Source organism: Camelina sativa, chromosome 2 (assembly GCF_000633955.1).
Source record: "Camelina sativa cultivar DH55 chromosome 2, Cs, whole genome shotgun sequence".
NCBI lineage: Eukaryota > Viridiplantae > Streptophyta > Magnoliopsida > Brassicales > Brassicaceae > Camelina > Camelina sativa.
Window position 1 is genome coordinate 11,158,662 of NC_025686.1, and position 13,995 is coordinate 11,172,656.

Genomic DNA, 13,995 nt, shown 5'->3' on the forward strand with positions numbered 1-13,995 from the left:
TTTTTTTTTTTTTTTTTTTTTTTTCAGTTGCCCTGGTTTCTCTTATATATGTATGGGGATTTGTTTTGCGTGAAGCATGTAACATATGTTCACAAAGTTATGTTATGTCTTGGTGTTTGATTGTTTTATACAATTGCAATAATAGCATGTGAATATTTGATTGTTATGACAAATTTCTTGAATTTCATTTCACGAAGAATGGATTTGTATGACCAAAAAGACTATTTTCTTCATTTTCTTCTTAAACCATGTGGTGTAGGGTTTAAAAAGAACACTCTCAAATGGTAGGATCAATTTATGGGATCCAACTATATATTTATAATTTAAGAAAATGCAAATTTCAAAAGTTAGAAACTTATGAATGTTTATTAGTTTTGATAGTCCAATGGTATAACACCTAACGAGGGTCTAAAAATTTCAATTTTAAAATTTTTTTTGTAAAGTAAAACTTTCATTTACTTGACACACACTCTAAACAAACTTATGATTTTGAACTGAGCTCGTTTTATGATTTACTGAAACTAAACAAACAAACAAAACACAAAAGAAACACTCTAAACAAAACACACTCTGAACTGAGCTCGTCTTATAATCAGAGAGCTTGAAGCAATTGGAAACATGCAACATCTCATTGTAGAAGAACAAACCAGGGCAGTGAACAGTCTACAAATGCACCAATATACACAGTGATCAAAGTCATGTATGAGATGCATACAGTGATTTTCTATTTGACAACACACGGACCAATACACAGTGATCAAAGCATAATATATAAAAGAGATCAAAGCATAACAGAACTGATTGACAGAGCATAACATAACAAAGAGATCAAAGCATAACATAACCGACTGNTTAACTTTCCCAATTTTATATACGACTTTTCTTAATTTTTTTTATATACTCTAACTACAATTACTTATATTGATTAAGGAAAAATTTTTAAAAAATTTATTTATCGTCATTTTAGTGGATAAATAAAATTTTATGTTTCAAGACATTTGCTTTTCTTTTTTTTTTTTTTTTTTTCCTGTAGTATCAATAGAAGTATATGTTAGTCTTACTAATATATGATGTATACTAACAAGTTGGGATATTTAACAGGAATAATGTTATGGGGTTTCTGGGAACTATCTATGAATAGGGAGAACGGAAATCTGGTGGAGGCAGAAGGAGAAGTAAACGAAGCCGGAAAAAGATTTATGGATATGAAACAAGAATGGTTATCTCATGCATATGGGATCATCAATGATGAATCNGAGTTTTTCCCATTGGGTTTACCGGAGAATGTTTTAATGAGGCATTGAGTTTGGTGCAAAACGTCCTAAGGCTAAGGCGTTTCCCGGGTCATGGCCAAAGACGGATCTTTCTTTCTCTTGTCTTTTGGTTTAAATTCGAACATTGGAATATTCCTTTTAGAACGTTGCGAGTGTTAAATTGAAAGTCTTAGAGGCAACGTGTTCCATTTACAAGGAGAACACGTCTAAGGACAAATGTGCGGATCAATATGAATCCGCATGTGTTTAAGCCCTCTCTTGACCTAAGTATTTAAACCCTCTCTTAGCTCTTTCTAGTCTTTAGACTTGAATGAAAATAAACTTTTCTCAAAGAGAGATTCTTTGATCTTGTCTCCTTCCTTTCATTAGATCAATGCGGGATTGTCTAAGGAAAGAACCCTAGTTAGCTTCGGACCGGGTTCGTTGCTAGTTTGCGACCGTATCAAGAGGAGAGCTAAACCTCTTGTGTCGTCAATCAATCCATCTTCTCTTTCAACATTTCATTTCATCTCGCAATCCCCATCGCTTCTTACCGCATCCATCCGATAGCCGATCCATCCATCCGTCTGACCCGATAGAGGCTTTAGGACTGTTCTCTCAAACGGCTTGTTGGAATCTCGTCAAACTTCGTTTCTCTCGTTTGAATCTTCTCTAGTTTCGAGATCTCAAACCTTGTCCGAGGAAAGTTTCGTGCATCTCGTTCTGTCCGAAGACGCTTCTTCCGACCGTTCCGCATCCGCGATCTTCGGTCACATCAGCTTGGTATGAGAGCTTCAAAAGCTCCTGCAAGGTTGTATCTTTCCAGAACTCTTTCCTTTTGTTTAAAGTTTCGATCTTTAGCTTGTTTGGTAGCTTAGTATGCATCATCTCGTTTCGCATGTTCTGATTAGTCATTTGGTTTAATTTGGTGCATGTTTGGTGTTGTTAAGTGTTNTTGACAAAGCATAATATAACAAAGAGATCAAAGCATGAAATATTAGGTAAAAGTGTTGGTTTATTCATTCTCCTAAACTTGATGACAGTCGGTGATGTGAGCGCCGGACAGGAAGCCGACCAAGACACGCTGGACGCAACCGAGACGCCTGACCAAGACGCACCGGATGCGGCCAAGACGCCTACTTTGAACGCGGCCAAGGCACCAGTGATCCTCCTGGGAGCCACGACTCGATTAAGGAGCTCAGCAAAGGCGGCCAAGCAGCGGATCAACCTCTTCGTCCGATCATTCGTCCAGCATCAATCGACCCATGAAGACCTCGAAGGTTCAGTTCGTTTGGTCTTCACTCTTACCCNGGGTTGTTTAGTGCTCGTTCTGTTCATCTTGTTTGTCTTAGTGTTCATCTGTGTTCTTGCCTAAACAATCTTAGATCAAAAAAGCTAGAGTCTCATTTTGTTTCCGCGTTTTTGTTCTTGGTCATAAAGCAAGTCTTGTCGTGTAGTACTTTTGCTTTTGCTTTTTGTTTTGGTCATAGGTTGGAATTGTCTGAGCTGTCTTCAATCATTTGGTGACGACATAAATATCTTTGTGTGGTCCTCTTGAACGTTTGATACTCACGCGTGTGTGCTTTTGTTTTCGTTTTGCGAGGTTTAAATTCAAACCACATCACCAAGCTACACGTCACCATAGACCGTACGGACGATGGCCGAAGAACCACCTCCAGCACCACCCGAGATAGGAGTCACCCTTGCAGCGTTACGAACCGGCATAGAACAGCTCGCAGAGCATTTAACAAGAATCAAACTGTTAAACCCTCCCCATGAAGATCCTTTGCCCGCAAGGCGACCACGACGAGAGCCGGCGAGCGACCAGTCCGATGAGGACTTTGAACCGAGGCCTAGACGACGTCACCGACATGACGATCTGTACGAAGAAGCTCCAAGACACCACGAACCAGCTCATAAGATGATCGCACCAACGTTCGCTGATAAATCCGACCCGGAAGCTTATCTCGAATGGGAAAGCCGCATGGAGCATCTATACTCGTGCCACGCCTACCCGGAGCTGCGCAAGGTTCAATACGCCGTAGTTCAGTTCACCGATCACGCCCTCACCTGGTGGGATCGCCTTGAAGCTGAGCAGCGCCGCAACCGAGAACGACCTATCACCATTTGGGAAGTCTTAAAAGTAGAGATGCAACAGCGCTACGTGCCCCCATTCTATCACCGTGAGCTCCAGAAGAAGTTCCAGAGGCTCGCTCAAGGCGCACGCCCCGTAGAAGAGTACTTGGAGGAGTTTGAGCATTTGCGCAACCGATTGCAAGTCGACGACTCGGAAGATTCACTCATGGCTTAGTTCTTGGACGGGTTACAAGAACGCATCGCGCGCAAGGTCGAGCGCCAGCCCTATCAAACCTTTGAAGAGTTGTTGTATCTCTCGGTGCAAATTGAGAGTCAAATCAAGAAGAAGAACGCCTCCGTAACTCGCACCAGGACTCAGGGAACTCCGACTTGGTCTCCTAATGCGTCGTCATCAAACCGATTCCAAGAGAAACCGAAGGCGACCAATTCTGACACAAGGTTCAAACCGAGAGAGCCGGCTACCAATGAGCGCCAAGATCTGCGACGCAACACTACCGACGTACGGAGCCGTGACATTGTGTATTTCAAGTGTCAAAGGAGAGGCCACTACGCTTGTGAGTGTCCGAACGCATGCACCATGATCCTTACCGAATCAGGCGAGCTAGAGTCCGACGACGAGGTGACCGAGGAAAACGTTCGAGTAGAGGCGGAGCTAGAAGAGGCTGTGGCCGTGCGCAACGTAGGAGAGCTCTTGGTGATCCGCCGCATCCTAAACACAAGTGTAGCAGCTGCCGATGACGCCAATCAGCGCGATAATATCTTCCACACTAGGTGCATTGTAAGTGGTAAAGTTTGTGGATTGATTATAGACGGAGGATCTTGCACTAACGTGGCAAGCTCCAGTCTTGTCAAGAAATTATCCCTTGAAACCACAAACCACCCTCATCCCTATCGTTTAAAATGGTTGAATGACAAGACCGTGATCCATGTAAAGGAACAGGTCATGGTCTCGTTTAGTGTCGGTCAGTATAAGGACCAAGTCCTATGCGACGTGAAGCCTAGGCAAGCTAGCCACCTATTATTGGGGAGGCCATGGCAGTTCGATAAGCAAACCACGCATTGTGGCCACACAAACTAATACTATTTCATCCATGACAACAAACGTATTTGCTTGAAACCCTTGAGCCCCACGCAAGTTCATGAAATGCAAAGTAGGTTGTCAAAAGAGTCGGACGATAAAAATAACTTTTTAGTTCAATATGGTGATGTTAGGAAGTCCATTAGGGACTCTGGCCAAGTGTTATTGATGGTCTTTCGAGATTTATTGCTTACAGGCCTTGAAGGATCAATAGATGCCCTACCGGAGGTGATACGCGACGTCCTTAGGCGCTTCGCCGACGTGTTTCCTGATGAACTCCCTGAAGGTCTACCACCGATCAGAGGCATTGAACACCAAATCGACCTTGTTCCGGCAGCACAACTACCTAACCGGCCAGCTTACCGCGTCAACCCCGAAGAGGCGAAGGAGCTGGAGCGTCAAGTGTCCAACCTCATGGCGCAAGGATACGTTCGTGGATTGATTATAGACGGAGGATCTTGCACTAACGTGGCAAGCTCCAGTCTTGTCAAGAAATTATCCCTTGAAACCACAAACCACCCTCATCCCTATCGTTTAAAATGGTTGAATGACAAGACCGTGATCCATGTAAAGGAACAGGTCATGGTCTCGTTTAGTGTCGGTCAGTATAAGGACCAAGTCCTATGCGACGTGAAGCCTAGGCAAGCTAGCCACCTATTATTGGGGAGGCCATGGCAGTTCGATAAGCAAACCACGCATTGTGGCCACACAAACTAATACTATTTCATCCATGACAACAAACGTATTTGCTTGAAACCCTTGAGCCCCACGCAAGTTCATGAAATGCAAAGTAGGTTGTCAAAAGAGTCGGACGATAAAAATAACTTTTTAGTTCAATATGGTGATGTTAGGAAGTCCATTAGGGACTCTGGCCAAGTGTTATTGATGGTCTTTCGAGATTTATTGCTTACAGGCCTTGAAGGATCAATAGATGCCCTACCGGAGGTGATACGCGACATCCTTAGGCGCTTCGCCGACGTGTTTCCTGATGAACTCCCTGAAGGTCTACCACCGATCAGAGGCATTGAACACCAAATCGACCTTGTTCCGGCAGCACAACTACCTAACCGGCCAGCTTACCGCGTCAACCCTGAAGAGGCGAAGGAGCTGGAGCGTCAAGTGTCCAACCTCATGGCGCAAGGATACGTTCGTGGATTGATTATAGACGGAGGATCTTGCACTAACGTGGCAAGCTCCAGTCTTGTCAAGAAATTATCCCTTGAAACCACAAACCACCCTCATCCCTATCGTTTAAAATGGTTGAATGACAAGACCGTGATCCATGTAAAGGAACAGGTCATGGTCTCGTTTAGTGTCGGTCAGTATAAGGACCAAGTCCTATGCGACGTGAAGCCTAGGCAAGCTAGCCACCTATTATTGGGGAGGCCATGGCAGTTCGATAAGCAAACCACGCATTGTGGCCACACAAACTAATACTATTTCATCCATGACAACAAACGTATTTGCTTGAAACCCTTGAGCCCCACGCAAGTTCATGAAATGCAAAGTAGGTTGTCAAAAGAGTCGGACTATAAAAATAACTTTTTAGTTCAATATGGTGATGTTAGGAAGTCCATTAGGGACTCTGGCCAAGTGTTATTGATGGTCTTTCGAGATTTATTGCTTACAGGCCTTGAAGGATCAATAGATGCCCTACCGGAGGTGATACACGACGTCCTTAGGCGCTCCGACGTGTTTCCTGATGAACTCCCTGAAGGTCTACCACCGATCAGAGGCATTGAACACCAAATCGACCTTGTTCCGGCAGCACAACTACCTAACCGGCCAGCTTACCGCGTCAACCCCGAAGAGGCGAAGGAGCTAGAGCGTCAAGTATCCAACCTCATGGCGCAAGGATACGTTCGTGAAAGCTTGAGCCCGTACACAGTTCCTGTTCTCCTCATACCCAAGAAGGACGGTTTGTGGCGCATGTGTGTTGACTGTCGAGCCGTCAACAACATCACCATCAAGTACCGACCTCCCATCCCGAGGCTTGATGATATGCTCGACGAACTAAGTGGCGCCAGCGTCTTCTCAAAGATCGATTTGAAGAGTGGCTACCATCAAGTTCGTATGAAGGAGGGCGACGAATGGAAGACAGCCTTCAAAACAAAACAGGATTTGTACGAATGGTTGGTAATGCCATTCGGTCTTTCTGATGCCCATTCTACATTTATGCGTCTCATGAACCACGTTTTAAGAGCTTTCATCAATAAGTTTGTAGTGGTTTACTGTGATGTCATCCTCGTGTATAAATCTAGTCTGTCCGAACATGTTAAGCATTTAGAATCTGTCTTGTTTACTCTCCGCAAAGAGCAACTGTACGCCAACTTGAAAAAGTGCGTCTTTGCTGCTGATGAATTAGTGTTTTTAGTTTTTGTTGTAAGTTCGTAGAGCCTTAAGGTCGATGGAGAGAAGATATGCGCGATAGAGGAGTGGCCCACGCCAACAAGCATCACACAAGTCCGATCGTTCCACGGTCTCGCGAGCTTTTACCGGAGGTTCATCAAGGACTTCAGTACAATGGCCGCGCCCCTCACCGCCGTTATCAAGAAGAATCAAGAGTTTAAGTGGGGAGAAGAGCAAGACCGAGCGTTCACCAAGCTCAAGCACCGCCTCACGCAAGCCCCTTTGTTGACCTTACCCGACTTCAACAAGACCTTTGAAGTTGAATGCGACGCTTCGGGAGTTGGGATCAGTGCCGTTCTTACTCAAGGAGGCAAGCCCGTGGCATACTTCAGTGAGAAACTTAGTGGTGCAGCGCTCAACTACCCGATCTATGACAAAGAACTATACGCCTTCGTCCGTGCAATGGAGGTCTGGCAACACTACTTGCTAGCGCGAGAGTACGTGATTCATACTGATCACAAGACGTTGAAGCATCTTCGCGGCCAAACCAACTTGAAGAGAAGACACGCAAAGTGGTTGGAGTTCATAGAGTCATTCCCATACGTCATCAAGTACAAGAAGGGGTTAGAGAACGTAGTCCCCGATGCTTTGTCAAGGAGACATGCGCTGATCACTACGATGGACGTGCGAGGGTTTTGTTTTGAAAGCATCAAGGATGCTTACGCTGGAGAAGCTGAGTTTGGTGACTGTTTTCAGAACCATGGTGAAACAAGATATATTTGTGGGTGTGAATGAGAGATGAATGTAAGTGTTGGTGAGATATGATATGAATGGATGGCAGGGTGTTTCAATTCCCCTTATGCAGTTGCAGTATAAGAGGTGTCAATCCAATCTGAGAGTTTCTGAACAATCAAGATATGCACATATGTCTAAGTCAAGCCAAATGTATAGGATGTTTGTCACTAACAATCCTATGGTGAAATGTAAAGAGCAGAATGCAAAACTACTAGAACTAGATGCTAAATGTAAATGAAACAGAATGATTAGAGCAATTATGAAACTAGAACAGAAATAGAAACTATGCTAATGAACTAATGCAAGACAAGTAATGACCAAGACACTAAGTAAATGCAACAGAAATGCAACCAGAATGAAACAAGAGATAAGACAGGACAACTACAAATCATAAACAAGAGTTCTGGGGATGAACTCGAGCAAGCACTCGATCGAGTGTAGATCGAGTGCAGGGTCGAGCTGGACAAATCCGTGAAACAGAGCAATGCAAGAAAAACAGAGCAACACAAGAACGAATCAAACTACAATCAAACAGCAGGATTTAGACTTAAAAATCAATAAACAAGGAAGGCCTTGAGGAGGGATTCATGGGCTGGACTAATGAATGAGGTCATCTAACTTTGGCCAACAAATCTCAAGCAAACTTTGAGCTAATCTCTAGACATATATTTCTAAGACAAGTTTAATCCACTCTCATGGCAAGAAACAATCAAACCTATGCATCTCTAGACTTGTTCTCACAAAGAAAAGAATCTACACAAGCAGGCATTAAGCAATATGTCTCATACCAAACAAGACCTCTAATTTCTTAGCAAGCCTAATGGTAAGCTCTAGATCTAGCCTTATCTATGCTCCTTAAACATTGGTGTGATGCTAAGATGCTTGAAATCAAACCCTAACCTCTCAGTTCAGGATTAGCATTAAGAACATCTAGCCTAGAAGAGATTCTACCACAATCAAGCTTGACCAAAGCAAACAAACCTCAAACACAGCCCAGCCTAACCCATCCTCAAGATCCTAAGCTACTACTCACAAGAACACATGATGAACATCAAAGTCATAAACCCAGAAAATACTGAAACTTGCATCAAATGAAAGATAAAGCAAAGATCTACAATACTAGAAAAAGAATCAAACTCAACTTCTCAATATTCTGAAAGTTATGAAACTAACAATATTGAAGAATCAAGAGTTTTCTCTCTTTAAAGAATACAAGATCTAAGAGAAATAAAAGTGCAAAAAGAATAATTCCCAAAAGGGTAAAAACTAGGTTTCTGACAATTCTAAAAAGCTGGACTCTTGGTGGCTGCAGGGTACAAGGCCTTTAAATAGAAAAAGTAGTGGAAGCCCTAAAAATGCTAAAAGACAAAATAGTTAGGCGGCTCGGCCAACTCGACCCGGTGCTCGGTCGAGTGACCGGTCGAGTTGGCTTCTCTCGTGCAGCTTCCACTCGGTCGAGTCCCTCTCCGCACACGGTCGAGTGTATGGTCGAGTGTACGGTCGAGCTCGACTCCGGACCTTGGTTCTTCAGCCTTAACTCTCTTGCTTTCCCTTCATGTTTGCTTCACTTCTCCTCAGCATTGCTTCCATGCTCCTTAAGCTCCAAAATCACCTGGTTATGCATGAAAAGATGCAAATGCAATGCAACTATACTCTAATGCATGATTAGTCCTAAAGCTATGCAATAATGGTCAAAATGGATAACAAAAGATGCAAAAGATGTGAATAAACTAAGAGAAAACATGGTAAAATATATGAACATCCCATAGGAAGGGAATTTACACCAAATTTTATCTTCATGAGGGGTTCCTATTCAGAGGGGACGGCTACATATCCCGAACGGTTCTATTCGAGAGTTGCTTGGTCGAGAAGCCCACAGCGGAGGCTTATCAGATCACTTCGGCATCACTAAGACATTGGCCATGCTTCGAGAGCATTTCTACTGGCCAAAAATGCGCAGTATGGTGGAGAAGCATTGCGGTCGTTGCATCGTGTGTCGCACCTCCAAGTCGACAACACATCCTCACGGCCTTTACATGCCTTTGCCGGTGTCCACAGCGCCCTGGATCGATTTGTCAATGGATTTCATCCTCGGCCTACTTCTCTTAGTGCATAAGGATATCATCATGGTTGTTGTGGACAGGTTCTCGAAGATGGCACACTTCATACCGTGCAACAAGAACAATGACGCCGTGCAACTGACGAATCTGTTCTTTAGTCAAGTGATCAGGCTACACGGCGTGCCCCGCACTATCATATCCGACCGAGATCCCAAGTTTCTTGGTCACTTCTGGGGCACCATCTGGAGGAAACTCAGAACAAAGCTCCTCTACTCCACCGCCGCTCATCCGCAGACCGACGACCTAACGGAGGTTGTCAACCGATCAATAGGCGCCTTGCTCAGAACGGAGATCGCAAGCAACAAGGGATCCTGGCTTGAATACATCCCTATCATAGAGTTCGCCTACAATCAAGCTGTGCATTCATCAACAAAGAAGTCCCCCTTCGAAGACGCCTATGGGTTCAAGCCGCTTACACCATTGGATCTCCTTACTTTACTGCCGGACGAGACCGAGAACCAAGACGGAGCCGCAAGAGCAGAACTAGTCAAGACGCTGCACGAGAAGGTTTAAGCGAACATCAAACAAAGGAACGAGCAGTATGCGCGCTTCCTCAACCACAGACGTAAACCAATGTTGTTCAAGCCTGGCGATTGGGTGTGGTTGCATTTGAGGCCAGAACGGTTCCAGCAGAGGCGCAAGGATAAGCTCAACCCACAAGGAGATGGTCCATTCCGAGTTGTTGAGAAGATCAACGACAACACCTACCGACTCGAGCTTCTAGGTCAGTATACCACATCAACTTCTTTCAATGTCACTGACCTCGTTCCGTTTGATATATGTGAAGACGGAGATGTTTTGGGGACAAAACCTTTTTAGGGGGAGGGAATGATGTGAGCGCCGGATAGGAAGCCGACCAAGACACGCTGGACGCGATCGAGACGCCTGACCAAGACGCACCGGACGCGGCCAAGACGCCTACTTCGAATGCGGCCAAGGCACCAGTGATCCTCCCGGGAGCCACGACTCGATCAAGGAGCTCAGCAAAGGCGGCCAAGCAGCGGATCAACCTCTTCTTCTGATCATTCGTTTAGCATCAACCAACCCATGAAGACCTCGAAGGTTCTGTTCGTTTGGTCTTCACTCTTACCCAAGAGTGAAGACAACCAAAGTCACTTAAGCAAGGATGTGTACTCTTTTTCCTTACTTCGGGTTTTTCCCATTGGGTTTACCGGAGAAGGTTTTAACGAGGCATTGAGCTTGGTGCAAAAATTCCTAAGGCTAAGGCGTTTCCCGCGTCATGGCCAAAGACGGATCTTTCATTCTCTTGTCTTTTGGTTTAAATTCGAACATTGGAATATTCCTTTTAGAACGTTGAGAGTGGTAAGTTGAATGTCTTAGAGGCGACGTGTTCTATTTACAAGGAGAACACGTCTAAGGACAAATGTGTGGATCAATATGAATCCACGTGTCCCTAAGCCCTCTCTTGACCTAAGTATTTAAACCCTCTCTTAGCTCTTTATAGTCTTTAGACTTGAATGAAAATAAAACTTTTCTCAAAGAGAGATTCTTTGATCTTTTCTCCTTCCTTTCATTAGATCAATCCGGGATTGTCTAAGGTAAGAACCCTAACTAGCTTCGGACCGGGTTTGTTGCTAGTTAGCAACCGTATCAAGAGGAGAGCCAAACCTCTTGTGTCGTCAATCAATCCATCTTCTCTTTCATCATTTCATTTCATCTTGCAATCCCCATCGCTTCTTACCGCATCCATCCGATAGCCGATCCATCTGTCCATCCGACCCGATAGAGGCTTCACGACCGTTCTCTCAAACGGCTCGTTGAAATCTCGTCAAACTTTGTTTCTCTCGTTTGAATCTTCTCTAGTTTCAAAATCTCAAATCTTGTCCGAGGAAAGTTTTGCGCATCTCGTTCTGTCCGAAGACGCTTCCTCCGACCGTTCTGCATCCGCGACCTTCGGTCACATCAGTCGGACTCAATGTGCTTCATACGTTCATAAAAATCAGGGTTAGCCGCAATGTGAATTGCGGCTAGACTGTCACTGGAGAGTTGAATAGGCTTAGAAGAATAGAACCCAAAAATATCAAGAGGTTGACGTAACCACTTCAGTTCACGGAGAGTGTAGGCCATGGTAAGATATTCCGCCTCAGCCAAAGAGTTGGAGACAGTGTGTTATTTCTTGTTCTTCCAAGAGCTTGGAGAAGAGCCTAGAAAGTCCAACTAGGCGCTAAGAGACCGTCGAGTAAGGAGACAAGCATTCCATCGGAATCACAATAAGCAATCAAAGAGACGGCACTATCCGAACGAAGTAAAATACCCTGCACAGGACAACCCTTAAGATATTGAACCACGCGAATGGCAGCTTCCCAATGAGGAAGAAGAGGTGTCTGCATGAACTGTGATAAAATGTGAACAATATAACTTAGTTCTAGACGAGTGATACTGAGATAAATAAGACGACTAACAAGACGATGATACTCTTCTGGGCGCTTAAGTACGAGACCTTTAGCAAAGGTGAGGTTGTGATTAGGTTTAACCGGAGTAGCAAATTTCTTGGCCCCACGAAGTCCAGCCTCGGTAATGATGTCTTGAGAATACTTACGTTGGGAGAGGAAAATACCATCAGGCCCAAGAGAAACCTCAATACCAAAGAAATACTTAAGCTTGGCGAGATCTTTCATATGAAAACACTTAATCATGTATGCTTTGAACCGTCAATCTCAGCGAGGTTATTACCAGCCACAATGAAGTCATTGACGTAAACAATAACATGGAGAATGATGCCATTTTTCACAAAGAAGAAGAGTGAATTATCAGGATAGCTTTGCTTGAACTCAAATGTACGCAAAGCCATAGCAAGCTTCTCAGACCAACAGCGTGGAGCCAGTCGAAGACCGTATAACCGCTTCCTCCAAATAACCGTGAAGGAAAGCATTATGGACATCCATTTGATGTACTTCCCAGTGTTTGGTAGAGGCAACATCAAGGAGAAAACGCACCGTAGTCAATTTAGCAACGAGAGCAAATGTATCAGTAAAATCAGAAGGGGTTAGAGAACGTAGTCGCCGATGCTTTGTCAAGGAGACATGCGCTGATCACTAAGATGGACGCGCGAGTGTTTGGTTTTGAAAGCATCAAGGATGCTTACACTGGAGACGCTGAGTTTGGTGACTCTTTTCATAACCATGGTGAAACAAGATATATTTGTGGGTGTGAATGAGAGATGAATGTAACTGATGGTGAGATATGATATGAATGGATGGCAGGGTGTTTCAATTCCCCTTATGCAGTTGCAGTATAAGAGGTGTCAATCCAATCTGAGAGTTTGTGAACAATCAAGATATGCACATATGTCTAAGTCAAGCCAAATGTAAAGGATGTTTGTCACTAACAATCCTATGGTGAAATGTAAAGAGCAGAATGCTAAACTACTAGAACTAGATGCTAAATGTAAATGAAACAGAATGATTATAGCAATTATGAAACTAGAACAGAAATAGAAACTATGCTAATGAACTAATGCAAGACAAGTAATGCACATGACACTAAGTAAATGCAACAGAAATGCAACCAGAATGAAACAAGAGATAAGACAGGACAACTACAAATCATAAACAAGAGTTCTGGGGATTAACTCGAGCAAGCACTCGATCGAGTGTAGATCGAGTGCAGGGTCGAGCTGGACAAATCCGTGAAACAGAGCAATGCAAGAAAAATAGAGCAACACAAGAACGAATCAAACTACAATCAAACAGCAGGATTTAGACTTAAAAATCAATAAACAAGGAAGGCCTTGAGGAGGGATTCATGAGCTGGACTAATGAATGAGGTCATCTAACTTTGGCCAACAAATCTCAAGCAAACTTTGAGCTAATCTCTAGACATATATTTCTAAGACAAGTTTAATCCACTCTCATGGCAAGAAACAATCAAACCTATGCATCTCTAGACTTGTTCTCACAAAGAAAAGAATCTACACAAGCAGGCATTAAGCAATATGTCTCATACCAATCAAGACCTCTAATCTCTTAGCAAGCCTAATGGTAAGCTCTAGATCTAGCCTTATCTATGCTCCTTAAACATTGGTGTGATGCTAAGATGCTTGAAATCAAACCATAACCTCTCAGTTCAGGATTTGCATTAAGAACATCTAGCCTAGAAGAGATTCTACCACAATCAAGCTTGACCAAAGCAAACAAACCTCAAACACAGCCCAGCCTAACCCATCCTCAGGATCCTAAGCTACTACTCACAAGAACACATGATGAACATCAAAGTCATAAACCCAAAAAATACTGAAACTTGCATCAAATGAAAGATAAAGCAAACATCTACAATACTAGAA

General features: G+C 43.8%; 2 protein-coding genes across 2 annotated transcripts in view; one reads left to right on the plus strand and one right to left on the minus strand.

Moving 5' to 3' along the window:
* LOC104750647 (endo-1,4-beta-xylanase C-like) overlaps positions 1-1,304 on the plus strand; it is a 4,690-nt gene extending 3,386 nt beyond the window's left edge. The window contains exon 6 of the mRNA XM_010472477.2: positions 1,102-1,304. Within this exon, the coding sequence (XP_010470779.1) occupies positions 1,102-1,304 (203 nt within the window). The remainder of the gene's footprint in view (positions 1-1,101) is intronic.
* LOC109126586 (uncharacterized mitochondrial protein AtMg00810-like) lies at positions 11,858-12,585 on the minus strand. Its single transcript, XM_019230272.1, has 3 exons — positions 12,387-12,585; positions 12,149-12,324; positions 11,858-12,046 (listed from the first exon to the last, which is right to left on the minus strand). Exons 1-3 carry the CDS (start codon positions 12,583-12,585, stop codon positions 11,858-11,860), a joined length of 564 nt encoding a protein of 187 aa, XP_019085817.1.

Excerpts from the sequence above, each read along its gene's own strand:
- LOC109126586 (XM_019230272.1), bottom strand. The coding sequence starts at position 12,585 with ATGCTTTCCTTCACGGTTATTTGGAGGAAGCGGTTATACGGTCTTCGA. Across the intron at positions 12,325-12,386 it reads CAATGACTTCATTGTGGCTG|ATCTCGCCAAGCTTAAGTAT; the intron begins GTAATAACCTCG and ends TTCATATGAAAG. Across the intron at positions 12,047-12,148 it reads TCACCTTTGCTAAAGGTCTC|TTCATGCAGACACCTCTTCT; the intron begins GTACTTAAGCGC and ends ATTTTATCACAG.